At 46.5% G+C, this 16,369-nt stretch overlaps 1 protein-coding gene across 1 annotated transcript; it reads right to left on the bottom strand.

The window, feature by feature from the left end:
* Positions 1-2,263: 2,263 nt before the first annotated feature.
* On the bottom strand, positions 2,264-3,603 carry CG3483 (uncharacterized protein). The gene has a single exon (NM_138068.3). The coding sequence runs from the start codon at positions 3,548-3,550 to the stop codon at positions 2,375-2,377; it is 1,176 nt and encodes a 391-aa protein (NP_611912.1). The 5' UTR covers positions 3,551-3,603; the 3' UTR covers positions 2,264-2,374.
* Between the last annotated feature and the right edge of the window lie 12,766 nt (positions 3,604-16,369).

Raw genomic sequence — 16,369 nt, 5'->3', positions numbered from 1 at the left:
CGAAACATAGCCAAATTGCCATGGAATCGGAGGTGGTCGTAAAGAGAACGTTAATGCAATTGCTGCCTTTGTGCTTCTGAATTTACACTCGTTATTTCAAGCTCCCCAGAAGGGAATTTAGGGTCTGTAAAAATAATATTTATAATAGAAATTTCTGTGATAAGGACTGACAGATACGACATCCAATGTACCTAATCCATTGTTACAAGCCCACCCCTAAACCTTCGGTTATTGTTCTTAATTTATTGCAGATAACAGATTGGATAAGCCAATTAAAATGCGGAGATTTAAATTCACTTGGAAGCTTGAAAGGACTACTCGGACACTTTGCAATGAAGACCTACAGCCAAAGCAATTTAAGTTGTTAGGCCTCAATGAATTATTCATTGCCAGTCGTTGTCCTGGCCTACGCGTCGATGATTAAATCAAATCACTTCAACCCGTTGCCAATGCCCCAAAAATAGCCAAAATCACGCCCAAGGTCGCCGCACACCACCCACCGCCCATCATCCCCACTCGCCGGTCATCCTTATCAGTAGCATTGTGCAAACGATGCCCACGGGCCAAATTACCAAAGCATTCCGCAGCATGGCAACTGTCGGCGATTTCAAGAGGTTAATTGTGGCGCATCCCGCCTAATGCCACGAAATTTCTGTTTGGTGGGTGTCCAAGTCTGGGGAAAGGCACTCCCGCTTCCTATTCGAAGCTCGTTGGCTTGGGAGGAAACAAACAAACTTCCAGCTGACTGGAGCCAAAGTTCGAAAAGGTCCGAGAAGGTCAAAGGTTGCGCCATCGAAAAACAGAGGAATAAATAGCAGTCACTGCGGACAGTTATTGGGATCCAACGAGTTTAAGCTCTCTGATTAAATCTCAATTTTTACGGAGTGCTGTACATCAGTTCTTGAATTCATCACACTCGTAACGGATGCATGGGCCAGAAATTGAATGGACATTTTCATTCAGCAGCATTCTGGGCATTTCGCTTTGATTTGGATTTCCATTTTGGTGCATTGGACATTTGCTTTTAATAAAAATTCATCAAAAGCCAACAAAACGCCAGATTCACAGGCAGAGGCAGTGGCAGTGGCAAGGCAGAGGCAGAGTCAGAATCATGTGCGCCAGAAGTCATAAAAAGGGGTGAAACAATGGCGAGCGTGCAACCGGAAACGGAAGTCGACGCAGACAAACACCAGATACGAAAGGGCGCCATTGCGAAGGGGAAAGGGAGGTGGTGGGAGATGAGAATGGGAAAAAGAAAAGGATAAGAGACGGGCCAAGGCTCAAATGGAACTCGAGTCAGGAGCAGAGACAGTGACAGCAGAAATAAGCTGCCCTTTTCTTTCTTCTCGGTTTTCCCAGATGATTTTTAAATAAGCAAGCATGCGGAGTAGGTACCTCCGTATTTTTATGGCATTCCAATTTGAGCGAAACAGAGAGGTCCACAGCTCCAGAAACAACAACAAGGGTGCGTCCTTTCGGCCAAGGACTAATAGGCACAGCCTTGACAGCACGTCCTGCATGCGGACCGAAATGGCAGCAGCCATAAACGAAAATGTGTAAAAAGCTTAAGCGGCACTAAAAGAATTCCCCACCCCGGCGACCTCCCAAAATGGCGAATAGGTGCATAATGGCCGCCTGAGACTGTGGGCAGATGTCAACATGTGCTTTTATTATCGCAGAGTGCACCGCCACTACCCGCCACCCTACCATCCTGCTCCCAGCGATGGCAGCGGCCATGTGGCAGGACTCGAAATGCAACTTAATTAAGAGCCGAAAAAGCGGCAAAGGAAACTGCAGCTGGCATCTGCGGCGGTTAATGCCGGACGGCCATAAATCTGCCGAAATGCACTGCAAGCACCAGAGATCTGGGAACTGGGAGCTGGGAGCTTGGAACTCTGAGCTGGGAGCTCCAAACTGCGACCAGAGAGCACGGGGCTATATAAATATACGACCACGACTGGCAAGCGATAGCCAAGCGAATTACGACTTTTATGACCTCCAGCGAAGCGAGTGAATTAAATGCAAGGTAATTACATATTATAAATGTGTTTAGTTTGGCGATAGTTTAGTTTGGCCAAAGAAAGTCAGCTATCACACTGAACTCACTAGGCACATAAAGTCGCATTGTCAGAACGGACAACAATGTTCTACCAATTTCACTTAGTTGTGTATGGCGAAAAAGTTATTGGTCTCTAAAATGGCGAACTATATGTTACCATTTATGGCTGCATTCTCTTTAAACCAAATAAATATCCAAGTATGTGGATAATCTACACATATTTCATTTTTCGAAGTGGTTCGTAATCGTTATGATAAATGATAAACCATACATGATTTTATATGCTTACTAATTTTGTTGCTTTAAGAGCAGAACTTAGAGGCAATCACACACGGCCTTAACGAACTCTGAGCACTTGGCCTTGCCGCCCACATCCGGGGTGCGGATATCGGTGTCCTTGTAGACCTTGCGAATGGCGCAGTCGACTTGGTCCGCCTGCTTGTCCATCTTCACGTGGCGCAGCATTAGGGCGGCGCTGAGCAGGGGTCCCGTGGGATTGGCCAGGTCCTTGCCCGCGAGGGCGTGGCACGCCTTCATCCGGCAGTCGAACACGGTGCCCAGGGAGCTGACGGAGTAGCCGGGACAGATGCCCGGCACGCCCATCATGCCGCCGGCTATCACCCGCAGCACGTCGCCGTACATGCTGGACGAGACCATCACGTCGCACTTGTGGGGCTTCAGCAGGATCTTCAGAATGCAGGTGTCCAGGTAGCGCTCCTCGAACAAAACGTCGTCCACGTGCTTGTCGGCCTCCGCCCGCATGGCCTCCAGGAAGTTGCCGTCCGTCATCCGCATGATGTTGGCCTTGTGGGCCACCGTGATCCTTTTGCGCTTGTTCTTCACGGCGTAGTTGAAGACGAACTCAGCGATCCTGGCCGCTCCGGCCGTGGTGCTTACCTTAATGGTCTGCATGACACCCGGGACCACCAGATGCTCGATGCCAGAGTAGTCGCCCTCCATCTGGTCCCGGATGATCACAACGTCGAAGTCGCCGTAGGGCGAGTCCAGTCCCTCGATGTGGGAGCACAATGACACGTAGGCGAACTGGGCGAACTGCTTGCGGATCTGGCGCTGCCAGTGACGACTATCCACGGGTCCCTTGATGCCAACCTTATTGGCTCGCAAGGACTTAAGGACCTCCGGGGACACATCATCGCTGTCCTTGGCCTTGAACTCATCGTGGACATCCCACTCTATTGGGGCCTTCACAGCACAGATTACCTCTTGCACCGCGTCCATCAGCTCGCGTCCCACGCCCTCGCCGTTGATCAGGGTAACCTTGGTGGTCTTCTTGGCGGAGTCAGTTGACCCAGCACTCTTTGCTTTGCCACTAGCACCCTTACTCTTCTGCTTATCTTGTGGTGGCTTTTCCGGCTGTCTGGTCTTCTGCCCCGCGGAATCCTTCTTCTGATCCTTGCCAGCAAACAGACGATAAGCACCGCCCACCGATCTGAAGGGCGGCAGGCTATTCAGTTTCCGCAGGGTGTTCATTTTGGAGAATTTGAGGCCCGAAATGTGAGTTGTGAGTGGAGCTGACTTGTTTGCTGGGCCTACGTGTTTGCCCAACCCTGAACGGACTTGGCCGCAAATTGATTTGGCAGGATTTCAACTGGCTGCTCATAAATTCCGCGAAATATGTCTTGGCAGTGCTTCCAACTGGGTCATCGCGGGCTTCCAAGCCGGATGACTCGCTTTAATGTGAGTCCCGGGGACACCTGAAGTCCAGGTGAAATCCAAGGAGGGGGCCGCCTGCGGCTGTGTAAATGTGACAAATGGCTTGTCAACGGCTGTGGGCCCAAAACCAAATGGCGACTGCTGGCGACAGACAAATGTCCGCCCCTTGCCCCGCCACGCCCCGTTACGCCCCGTTCCGCCCAAAGGGGCGTGGCAATTATGAGACGAGTGGCAGTGATTTTTCAATGGGGCGTGGAAAAGCATACCATTAAAATCGACGACCATTAAGAGCAGACCACGGGGAACCGAGTTATAAATATTCAGTAATTATTTCGCCCGCGCTTGATTACAATTTAAGAATTACAAACGACCTGTTTGCAGCGCGATTTCAGCAGACTGGCGCAATCAGCGAAAAGAACGCGTCACGGATTTACGACACCTTCAATTCTCATTTACGAGACAGGACAGTAATCCTTGAACAGATATCGAACAAAAAGTTGGAGCTCCCTTGGATGTGTTTGTCATGCCGAGCTTTACTATCATATTTTATCGCGTATGGCCTCTCCATTGACAACTTCCTGGCCATAAAAGCCAACTGAGTGCACTTCGCCAACAAAGTCGGTGCGATGAATGGCCAGAACTTGGAAAGTTTCTGTAAACATTGGCCAAAAGCAAACTTACAATGTGTGAGCCGAACTATTATTAACCCTAGTCTATTGTTCACTGCTCGGTGTTTCCTGTTCAGCAAATTGAAAGTTGAGCCGGGTGATGTCAATGGTTCCTCGAGGAAGGCCTTGAAAGGTGACTCCCGTCTGATTGGCACATTCAATTCAGGGAGCTGTCTGGATGTCGGTGCCCCTGCTTCGAATTTAACGTGACTGCAAGTCCCAGAATCTCAAGCCTAATCATCGTAGTATGGTCCTGGTTATTTATTAATTCGCTGTAAGCTATATTGGAGAATATACAATAGAACCCTTGTATGCAAATGACTTCCAATACGGACACTTTGATACGGCTCCCGGGAGCTCATCAAAGTGGCTGCACTTGAAAGCGTTTAAGGACGTAACAACTAGTACAGGAAAAATGCGAGTCAGTTGGCTGGAAGGAAAACAATATAAATGCACGACTTACTTACAAGATGTGTGCTCTCCCGAGTGCATACATAATTCGAGCCACTTTGTATCACACATGTACCGCATGTGCAGCTGCAAGGACGATTTGCTGAAAGGCTCGGCGGAAAACCCAGTAAGTGAATTACTTTCTGCGATTGCGAGCTCATTGAAGTCCCCACTGGCCCACTCACATATGCAAGATGATCTGGGTTTACCCATGAAAGCAGGGATTACTCTCGCTTTTGCGGAAAGGGAAAGGAAAGGGAAGCTACTTCGTACAATTCAGTGTGCACGGAGTGCAGTCTGGTGATAAGGCAATCTGCAGCCAGCTACTTATCAAGGTTATCGGGCCAAGTGCTGGAGTGCGCAGTTATGATCCGCTGGCTTTCATTAGTCCTGCCGGCGCTCATGAATTATGCAGGCCGGGTTTATCATTTCTATGGGCTACATGTTGATTTAAGGGCTAGCCCCTGGGTAGCCAAAAACCCTTGCCAAAAATTTGGAAAAAAAATGAGTTTCACACCCGAAACCCCGGATGGACGGACAGATTTGGTTGTTTACGTAGTCGAGGGACGTGCAACCCTTTTGTCAATGAATGTTGGAAATTTAAGACGGCAAAAAGGAGGAAAAATCGGACAAATACTGTTGCATATTTGATTGTCTCGTTCAATATTTACATATTCGGACTCGTCAGTTTCGCCTGCCTGCTCCTTGCCTTCTGAGGGCTTACGCTTCGTTTGTTCTGGCTCACCCCCGCCTCAATCTCGGCCAGAGTCAAGCCATCGACTCCCGTGACCCTCGAGAAGCCCCTGACCCCCACCGGCATCCGGCTGAAATCAGAATTTGCATTTCTATTGTTGCCCTTTGTTTCTTCTGCATCTCATAGAAGTGCGGTTGCCCAGGGCAAATGGAAGAGGTAAAAGCGTGTGAATCGCAGCACCTGTTTCGGCCAGCAATTGGACTCCGTTGCACGGAAAAGTGGGCAAAGCCGGAATTTCGACACGCACCTGATACCCGGGATCTATAACCCGGCTATAACTGGGCTCAACCCGCCAACAGTCGATTATTTATGGCCAGCAAAGAGTAATCAAAAACTAAAGTGCAAATACTTTTTGCCAGTCCGATGCGAAACAATAATTGAGCATTTGAGTGCCGAACATGTCCAATATGCATTTATTTATAGCGCTGGCTTGGCATTAATTACAAGCCACTATTTGCACGGTAAAACACACAAAAAATACATGCAAATAAAAACACAAATTAAAAATATGCTTTTCATAAAAATTTATGAGTGGCCTGCGCAAATATTGGATACCATTTGAGGGGCCATAGTGCACCTATGCATTTCAAGGAATTGAAAGAATTAGCTGGCTTAATCGCTAAGTGAGTGCCCGACGTAGAAATTCAATTACAGTGCGATTAAAAGTATTTATCAAACGCCTCGTTTGCGGCGGGCCACATCATTTACATGCCAATCACAATCACTTCGCAAAATTGAGTCACTTTGTGGCTGACCACAGATTCGCTTGATTTGGCCTTATCTGTCCTGGGACTCGGCAGTGTCTTAATTAAATAAACATTTTTAATCAAGCCGGCATTGTGTCTGTCTGGCTACAAATATTTGGAAGTGGCTTCGCATGATAGGCATCTGGGCAAATACATAAAATGTAAGCAGGCGAATGGATATTCGACAGCTCGGTGGGATGGTGGTGAATAATTTGCCAAAACAATGCTAAACTGCAGCTGTTTATCCTGCTGGCAAATATCCTTCTCACAGGCTGGCCAATAATTGCAATTTAAATGCACAAAAGCCGCAGAGCAACGCATATTCATACATACATATGTACGTACGTATGGGTAATTCTTCGGCAGTATTCCAGTCACAGTATTGTGAATATTTTTGCACGCAATGCGGTTTGTTTATGCGGTTGCCGAAGCGTAAAAAGTCGCACAATGTGACAGTTAAATATCGAGTCGAGTCGAGGAATATATGTTTTTACGGCTCCCAAGCACGTTCCACTCCCCCCGTGCGGCAATAACAGGGAGAGAAAAAGTTAATTAAGTTCTTAAAGGACTCCTCGCTCTGCCGCCATTTCTCGTCGTCCTGTGTGCCTTGCATATCTCAACGAAAACGGGGACACTGCGTGGAGCGAACGAGGATATCGCTCGCCGGAGGTCCTGCAGCTCGGCTCACATAAATTGATTCCATACAAAACCGTATAATTCATTCTCGTTTCGTTTGCACCTCGATACCCAGTGCATTGTCCTCGTCCGGTGGAGGAGCAGGTGGACGCGGTGGCCTGCTGGGTCTTAACCCGCCGGATTACCATCGCATCCGCATCAGCATCCGCACTCGGACAATATAATAAATCATGTAGCCCGTGGGGGCAGGGGCCAAAGTGTCCCGACAAATCAACTTTATTTTGGCAGTTGTGATGGGAACGTTTCAAAAGCGGCTTTAAAGCATTGTTCCTTGAAACTGTGATACTTTCAGGAAACTGCATACTTTCGCAATCCCCTTGAAAACTTTGCACTTTGCACTTATCTACTATTTATGTGTATTTTTCAAACATTATTAAAGTTATCAGTTGCGCAGACTCTGCCTCCTGCTCCTTTCACTCACATTTCGAGCAGTTGTTGATTCAAGGCTCTGTCCTCCAGTTAATTAGTTTACAAACCATTAACACCTCACCGGTGTCACTGGAACGCGGCGAAGCCCCGCCCTTCGGCAACTCTTCCAAGCCGGAATTTGGGATTTCGCTCACGTAAGGAGGCGACGGCGCGACTTTGGGCCAAGTCAATTTAAGCCAAGTGCGAGATGGGGGGAACAGCCAGTCCTCGGAACTTCGAGGGCTGACAGGTGAGTGAAGCCCACGGTCTCATAACTCGGTACTCTTGGCCACAGGCAACTACCAAATTTAATTACAGCTACATATTAGTTAGAAGTTGCATAAACAGGGCGTGGTCGGTGGTCCGGAGAAGTGTTTCGCAATTTCAGCAGGCGGCCAAATTGCAGGCCATCCCGCCCACTGGCTGTCACTTCGGTTTCCTGGCTAGCTGACTAGCTGACTAGCTGGACAAACTTGAGCCAATTTCGAGCTGCTGCAGTCGCAGCCCACGAGGAGTAAAAACTGACGTCTATTACTTGCCTTCTCAGCTCGGCTGGCTGTGTGTATTTGGCCAAGACCGGGGCTACTCGCTGTCTGGGCCAGGGCCATAAATTATTAAATTTTAACAAGTTTTTATGCAGCGGCAACATCCTGTCTCCCTGTCTGTCCATCGTCTACCCCTCGACTCGTCCCGTTCACTTGGCCAAGTCGAGCAAGTTGGTTTACTTTGTCAGTGGTGAGGACGTGACTGAGAAAAGAAGGAGTCGGTCCGCTACTCCTGCTGCCACGCCCCTAATTGCGAGGCATGCGGCTACTTTGATTGCAATAATGATATTATTAATTGTAACAAGTTTTCAAATGAATGCTTCAAAGTGTGCTTAAGATTGGGCGTTGGTTGGCCGCAACGGTTCCTTTAAAGCTCAATTGCAAACTGTCTGAACACTTGAATTCGCTGGAAACCCCAGCCAGGTTGGCTAACAATAGCAAGGGACATTAACATTTTGCTGGATTATTTAGTAATATTAAGAGATCAAGCTAATAGCATGAGAATAAGCCGCATTAAAAACTTTCTTTCCGGATTTAATTTAATGCCAACTAAGAGAAAAGCGGTACAAAGGAGCCAGGTGAAAAGGCAGGTCAGATACTCGTACTATATAGTCTCCAGCGCCGGCAAAAACAACAGCAAAAACGAAGACACAGAAAACAAATTAATTATTATAATTAGAAAGGAGTGCGGGATGGAGGTCGGAGATCCAGACCGTGGTTAGCGTACATCTCATTGTTGCATTGTAAAATGAACTCGGGCTTTAATTACGGCCGTAGCCGGCAAAGCGAACGTAAGCAACACGTGACTCCTGCGGCCGCAGAATCCAGAGAACGGAAAAAGAGATACAGGACATCCCAGGACATCCAGCACATCCAGGATCCAGCGGCAGTGGGCCGAAATGGTTGCCATAATTACGGAATATTATGCTGCTTAACGAGCATCTCCTGGCTCTTCTGTGCCCGTCGCAGCGATACATTATTTATGCCATTATGTGGGAGGCGTGAATGGAACTGAAACTGAAACTGAATCCATTTCCGGAAGGAAATCTGTGCGTGAAATTATTCAAAAGTGCCGCCAACGTGACCGAAATGACAAAGCAATATCTTCACATCGGGTTTGGTAGGCAAAACTATCTAAATGGCGGTCCCTTTTTAGGCTAACAAAATCATAGCATACTTTCTGCGGCCCACCTGGGCCCATCATCATAGTCATAGATAAGAGCTAACAACTTCGGTGGGACTTCAACTTTAGCTAGCTAGGATTATCAAGAGCACGCCACTTATTATTTATGGAAATTGTTTGGCCTGCTACTGGCCAACTTCCTTGGCCAGCGGAAAAAGAAAGAATGTGCAGAGAAAGGAATTTAAATAAAAATGAAATTTCTTTAGTTTTTACTATGCAAATTGCTAATTGCACTCATCAACCTCCTCCTCTAATGAGAAATGCAAAATAGTCTCAATTTATAAAATGTTCAATGGCCAAGCGCGAAAAAAGGAGAATCGCAAAGCTGAAAAAGATGAGCGGCGAGTTCGTTAAGTCGAAAATTAAGCATTGGCCCGGGAAAAGAAGGGCAGGTTGTATCCCAGGGACCTCGCAATGGGAATGGGACTTGGAATGGCATTGGAGTGAGGGTGAGGGCATGGGCATGAGCATGGGAATGGGATGCTTCTATGTAGAAACTTAAGTGCCCAGAAATGCGCACGCACTGAGGCGTACAAATTGTTAGGGGACCTGAAAGGGCCAGGAAGAGCGGGCTTTCTCCTCGTAGATTTAAACAAAGGTTCCCCAGCGCCCTTTTCTTCTCGGATTCTCGCTTTCTTTCCTACTTTTTGCCTTTTATCACTGCGGGGCGCATTATGCACAGGACAAAGTGGGCGGCGGAAGTGGGCGGCGAGTGTCACGGATGCCACAGCAAGGCACTGTAAGTGTGAAGTATTTGCATGAGAATAAACAGCGAGTTGAGCAGCGGAAATGGCGGGCGGAAGAAGCGCAAAATAAGTGCAAAGACAATGGGGCAGTGACGCCCACTTGTTAATTGAAAGATTAAATATTAAGAGTATTTTGTTTTATTTGCGTAAACTACACGCCAGGTGCCACCTGGCACACAATGTTCCATTGCCGCTCGTTCCGCAGGCAGAATCCAAAGTCCTGAAGCAGTATAACAGTTCCCAATGGAGCTCGCCCGCCTGCCAGCAGAAGTACAAGGGACTTAACATAAATTTGCAAAATTCGAGACCGGATCTATTTTGCATATTTTAGACATACTGATGAGACCCGAACTGCCATGTGGAAGTGGCATAATTAGGGCTATCAACTGCTGCCTGCATGCGTTGAGAATGCAAATGAAACAATGCGAGTATGTAGCCACATATGTATGCATAGAGTATCTAACTCAGACGGACGGTCCTGAGCCTCTAAGATGGGCGGAGTACTCGAATAAATAATCTTAAAGGCACAGGAGCCAGCCTCGCGAAAGGAGGGAAATTGAACATCCGTTGCGGGCACTAAAGCACCGAAGTAAGTCGCTGGAAAAGAGGCAAAAACACGGACACAGCCACCGGAAACCATCCGTAAAGCCCAGCTCAACTATGACACGGCTTGCATGTTCTGCACAAACTAACTCAACTTGACTCAACTCAACTGAACTCAGATGCACCGAAAACTAAATAGTGGGCTTGGCAGGGTGGCTCAGAATGTATCAAAAATGATGACAGTAATATAACTCATACCACACGAAGTCGTGGCTCAAATTTCAAGTAGGATACTACAATACATTTCATTTATGAATGTGAATGAAATGAATCGAAATAATAGGACCACTAAATAAAGGATCACCCTTTGCCATCCTCATATATATCCAGTTCGCCAGCTGATAATGCTGATGACTCCTAAGCGAAAACGCTCTTGGGCCGCCGCTGATGACGCCGATGGGCGGTGGGAGGTGGGCGATGGTAGGTTGGTGGTGGTTGCCTGGCGGTGGGGAGCGTGCGAAAATGTGAATCTGGAGCGACAGGGGAAATGGATAACCATGAATGAATGAAAAGCGGATGCTCGCCACCAAGCCGCCGTCAGCAGAGCAGATTACACCAACAATTAGGGCCCAAAGCGGAGCCAAGCCCGGAATCAGATGGAGCAGAAGAGCCGAGGCATCGAGATGCAGCAGTTAGCAGTTAGCAGTTAGATTCCTCCATCCAGCATCCAGCGGGCCAAGTGCCAAGGGTGGCCGCTTCTGGGGGTCCGTGGGGATAAGCCAAATAATGTGACAAGGCTAAATGGCGGAGCTGACATTGCACAACTCCGACGGGCTGGCTGGAAGGACATGGCCGAAAGCCAGGAGGAGGACCAGCAGGTCGTCGGCATGGCGACGCAGCTTAGATTTCTGCATTTTTAACTGACTAAGCCAAACTTTTGTGACTTCTAATTGCCGTAAAATGTAATTACCATCCCTTTCCATTTCGTTCACTCGGAAAGCAAACTTTCTTAAATGACTGCCGTGCAATGTTCGGTTCGCCAAGTGAACTGGAGTAAATCAAAAATTAACTAATACAACCATATCATGTATTCCCGCAAAGCAACTCTTAAATCGATGCAGTGCAGTGCAGCGAGGCGCAATTTCCAAAATCGACATGTTTCAATCGAGAATAAAACACCCAGCTCACTCACACACACACACACACACACATGCACGCTGACTGCACGAGTCCTTGTTACAAGGATTACGTTGCTTAACTGTCCGTACTTCTGAACTTGCTCGAACATACTTATTCAAATGCATTGTAACTTTACTGTGTCCGCAGTTGCGAGTGTGTGTTCAGCTTAAAAGTTGCCATGACTTTCGGGCATAGCCATTGAGCAGTATGGAAACTATTGCAGTGGATTGGTTCTGCCATGTCTGAAACTACTTGGCCTTGGAAATTTAAAATAAGTAATATGGTGCTGAAGACGTTCGCTTGAAACTTGGAATTTTAAACGGCTGGGGAGGAAAGCGATAGTTTTTATTGCTTAGCCGATGCTATTATATTTTTAGCTCTCAATTACCACGGAGACTGGAAAATAATCTAGAGTGTTAGAACTGTTCAGATTCGAAAGGCCCAATATGCACTCCGTTCCCATTCATCCGTGAGTCCCCAGTGAATGGCATTGTTCTATATAAATGCATGTAGTGTGTAGTATAGACCATTCCACAGCCATATGCGGATGCGCCCAAAGAATTGTTCAATTGCCGGAACATAAACGTGTGCGTGTGTTTTTTGGCCTTTGTTAGTTTGATTTAGGCGGCAGTATATATGAATTATTATGGTTAAATATGGATATTTATTGCGATTTCGGGCGATAGTTGTAATACGAGATGCGAGTTTCGGCCCGAAAACGCAGCTGAGGCGGAAAGCTTTTGATCTGCAGGACAATCGGGGGGAAGGACGAAGGAGGATGGGGCAGCCACATATGAATGTACATATATATATTCATGCATTTTCAATTTTATGGACTGACTGTGTGCTTCCATTTCGAAGTTGCCTCATTTCGGTAATATTTATTTCTTTGAGTGCTTTTCGAAAAGGGAGACGAGAGCCCGCAAATTTAATTGCACAAAAGTTTTGTCGAAAGGCAGAAATTATGAAATGAGCAAGTTTCTCGTTTGTGGCTGTTTGACTAATAAAAAAAAAGGGGAGGGAAGTGCGTTTTAATTGCAACCCTGCCAAAAATCAAAGACAAAAACTCGAGTGCAGTGAAAGCAATTAGTTTTAAAGAGCAATATTTTTAGAGTTTTATTCAAATTCAAGAGACCGAGTCCGGGTAAACAATCAAATTGAAACTCACCCACCAGCCAGCACCCGGTTAAAAAAACAAATAAAACAAAAAACAAAGTGCAGCAGGCAATACAAATCTGAAATTTATGGGAAGCATTGAAAGTGCGCAAATATAGAGTTTTGGCCTGGGTCTTAAGTCGCAGCCCCCGGCCTGAGCCATAAATTGTAACGGCTTTGGTTGTACCTTATGCAGATTTGTTTAACTTCAAAAGGACCAACAAATTGCCAGGCACCGGCTCCTTCTGCTCCTCCAGCTGACTTCTATTCGGCTTGCTTTCTGGCAATGCTTTCCGCTTTTATTTTCCCCCAAACATTAATCCACTAAACCGTAAACAAACGATGGCAGTCAACAAAGGACCAACATGGCGTATGAGCTATTAAGTGTAGCACATGTGAGCCGATGTGTTCGTGAGTCTAGCCGTATTTTAAGCTCCCCTGCACAATTCCGCTGTTTCCGCATGCCGTTTCCATTTCCACTCCCTGTTTTTTACCGACTACAACTGCCGGCCGTTTTCACTTCGAATTGCATCGCTGCCAGGATTTATTGCACTTGAATAGGGCCTTAAAGGTGATACTTCCGCATATGCAGGGCAATTTTCCAAAAGGCTGCAGCGATGATAGCCCATTGGAATGGCATTGTCTCGTAATTGTAATGTAGACGGGATTGCTTTATTCTGAACCACATCTACATCATTGTGATGCGTTTAATTAAATTCCCCTCTCGATTTAGTTTAACCCAATCAGACGAATTGCCCGGATTACCCGCCAAGATTAAATATTTAAAAATAATTCCACTTGCTTTGTGCGGCCAGACTTGAGAACTGTGTAAATGAAATATTTATTTGCGCGCTGAAAAGTTTGTGAGCCCCAAGTGCTTATCCTTTCACCAAAGTCACAAGGTCGAACCACAGTGGGGAGAGCATGGCTTTCATTGGCAATTTGTATTTGTTTGCCGTTGCTTGTTGCCTTACAAGCATTTTTATTTGAGCACAAACACTAACCCGACGAGCGGCAATGAAAGTTAAACAATGTTTGCGGCTGTGCTATCCGTTTCCGCAATAATTTCTCGGATCCGCCTGCTGGCATTTTGTGTCCTTGACACAATTTCCACAGGAAAACTTTTGATTTTCCACAAGATAATTTGCTAGCTGCGATGTGGGCGTGGCTGGGGGTCGCCGCCACTTAAAGTAATGCAAAAAAGAGAGCAAGGCGAAGGCAGCGCGGCAATCCAAATAAGGAAATCAAAATGGCAGGGCAACATAAAAGCCACGCGAAAATTGAACATCCTGCAGCAGGATGCGCTGCGTCTTGGCGGTGGAGCAGCACCGGTACCAGGACCAAGCGGCTCCAGCCGAGACGAGCACCATAATTATGGGTGACCGCGATAAGGAGCAGCGCTGAATGCCATGGAACTGTGCGAGTCCACTCCACGTTGCACGGGACAACTGCCGCCAAGGACTCGGTCCAAGGATTCCGGCCGGTGTGGGTGGCACTTTCCACAGGGCTCGAGGATGGGGAAGGGTCTCCTCGATCCGGACGACTGGTCACCCTGTATGGTGATGGAAATTGAGATGGAGATGAAGACGGTGCCCCACTTTGTGCAATGAGAAATTTCCGCTCGCTCGTTCCTTTTGCCTTTTTGCTTGAAGGATGACATTTTTGCAAATTGCCATCATAATAATAATCAAATTCGTGTAAATTTGTTTGCAAATTCAAGAAGGAAATGGTGTCAGCTGGTCCAGTCGTCCTCGTCCTCTTGTCCTGTTTTTCCTCCCCTCCCCACCGAAAAGCGGATACAGATGCTTCGGGATTATCAAGTTAATAGCTTTTCTCGTTTTCGTTCCAGCTTAATGCTGATGAAATTGAAAACATAAACTACACAGAGGGTCTGCAGTGATTATGGAGATGGCTTCTGCACATTTGAGGAATGTAAAGTCAAATTATTTCTGTTAACGGATAGCAATTAATTAAGGAGAATTGGTCAGTAAAGTTGCTGAGGCAATACAATCCTTTACAAACAAAAGGGTTTCATTTGGGCGCTTGCGTGTTTAAATATATTTAAAATTGCGCATAACAATGTACAATCCATATTCATAGATAGTAAATAAAATCCAGACCACATAAAACATTTTTTAAGGCGACTCAGAGTAGTTTGCATGACAGGAATTTAAGCGAGAATCGACTTATTCACACTAACTATTGCACTGCCAAGGCCTTTCACACACCTACTTATTCATAGACCTTGTGAGAGTAATCCCTCGCTTCTAGGCCGGATATGTTTTATGGTTATTTGAAGTGGCTTATTCCGAGGTCCCCACAAAAGTAGTGAATGCATGAGTGTGTGGGTACAAGGCCAACTCACGTGAGTGTCGCTGCACCGGGAAAAATACCAATAGAAGCTTAATTTTACATACAACATTCCTTTTGACAAGGAGAAGAAAATCAAAAGTGCCTACAGGCACCTAATTACACCCATAGTTTACGTAAGTTCATTTTACTGGTTAAGTTGTACAGGGAACATCATACATTTAACCACTTTAAAGTATATGTAAAAATTCTTTAAGTGCATCTTTAATTTAAGGTGTCAGCGTGTGTATGCCACATGAAGCACCTCCTACTACAGAACTTTCTTTTCAGGACATATAATCCGGCATTAGGCTTATCTGTTCGTGAAACTCGTTTAATTTCAATCCGTGCGGTCACCAATCGATGGGGTTGAACCCAAGCCCACGACTCAACTTCTCAACTTCAGAACGTCCCTCGATGGCGGAGGCACGTCAAAAGTTTCAGTCAACTTCATTAGGCCAAATCCGACGGCCAACAGACTGAGCCCGTCATGGTCAGCCACTTGTGGATATGCCGTTGGTGCCCACATTCCTCGTGGCCATGACGCAGTCCCCGGCACTGGGCTCTGGAATTAAATGAGGCAAGAACTTGGACAAAGTGGTTTAGCCAATGATAGGCAGTTTCCCTTTTCCGTCTGAGTGGCAGAAATTAAACGCCGAGCGCCCAGTCTTAAAGTGGAGCTCATTTGCAGGAGATTTCCCATTCGAATGCGTTTTCCAGAGCATCACCTTGCCAACTCACTTGGGCTCTGGCCGCCCGATTGTGGAGGGCGTAAAGTTTGCCGCTCGAAAGTTGGTCTCGAGTATCCTGCCGAGGGTAAAACAACTTTGACACAAAAGTTGACCAAAACCTTTCAGGAGTCCACTTTCTTAACTCTTTCAAGCTCCTTCCTCGTGCCTTGAATGCTAATCAAGAACGGGGAACTCGAATCTGAATCTGAATAAACTTTTAAAAGTGCGACAAAACCCACTGAGGAGTCAAGTTGATTGCCATTGCAATGGAATTAAGCCAATAATTTATACTCTTTAAAAGGTTTTAATTGAGTGATGAACGGGACTTAACGTTCAGAATAATTTTAGGACACAATACACCTTTATATATTTATGTATAAACACAATGTACAATTCCTTTTACCTCTTGAACAATGGACCTCGCAACGACTTTTAACTTTAGTTTGGGCTTAGATCGTAGTAGCCCGATTTTGGTACGATTTG

This window comes from Drosophila melanogaster, chromosome 2R (assembly GCF_000001215.4).
Source record: "Drosophila melanogaster chromosome 2R".
In the NCBI taxonomy this organism is placed as follows: Eukaryota; Metazoa; Arthropoda; class Insecta; order Diptera; family Drosophilidae; genus Drosophila; species Drosophila melanogaster.
Note: the sequence above shows the minus strand (reverse complement) of the source record. Positions and strands in the feature narration are given on the sequence as shown.

Bases quoted from the DNA above. Each gene is read 5' to 3' on its own strand.
- CG3483 (NM_138068.3), bottom strand. From the start codon at position 3,550: ATGAACACCCTGCGGAAACTGAATAGCCTGCCGCCCTTCAGATCGGTG.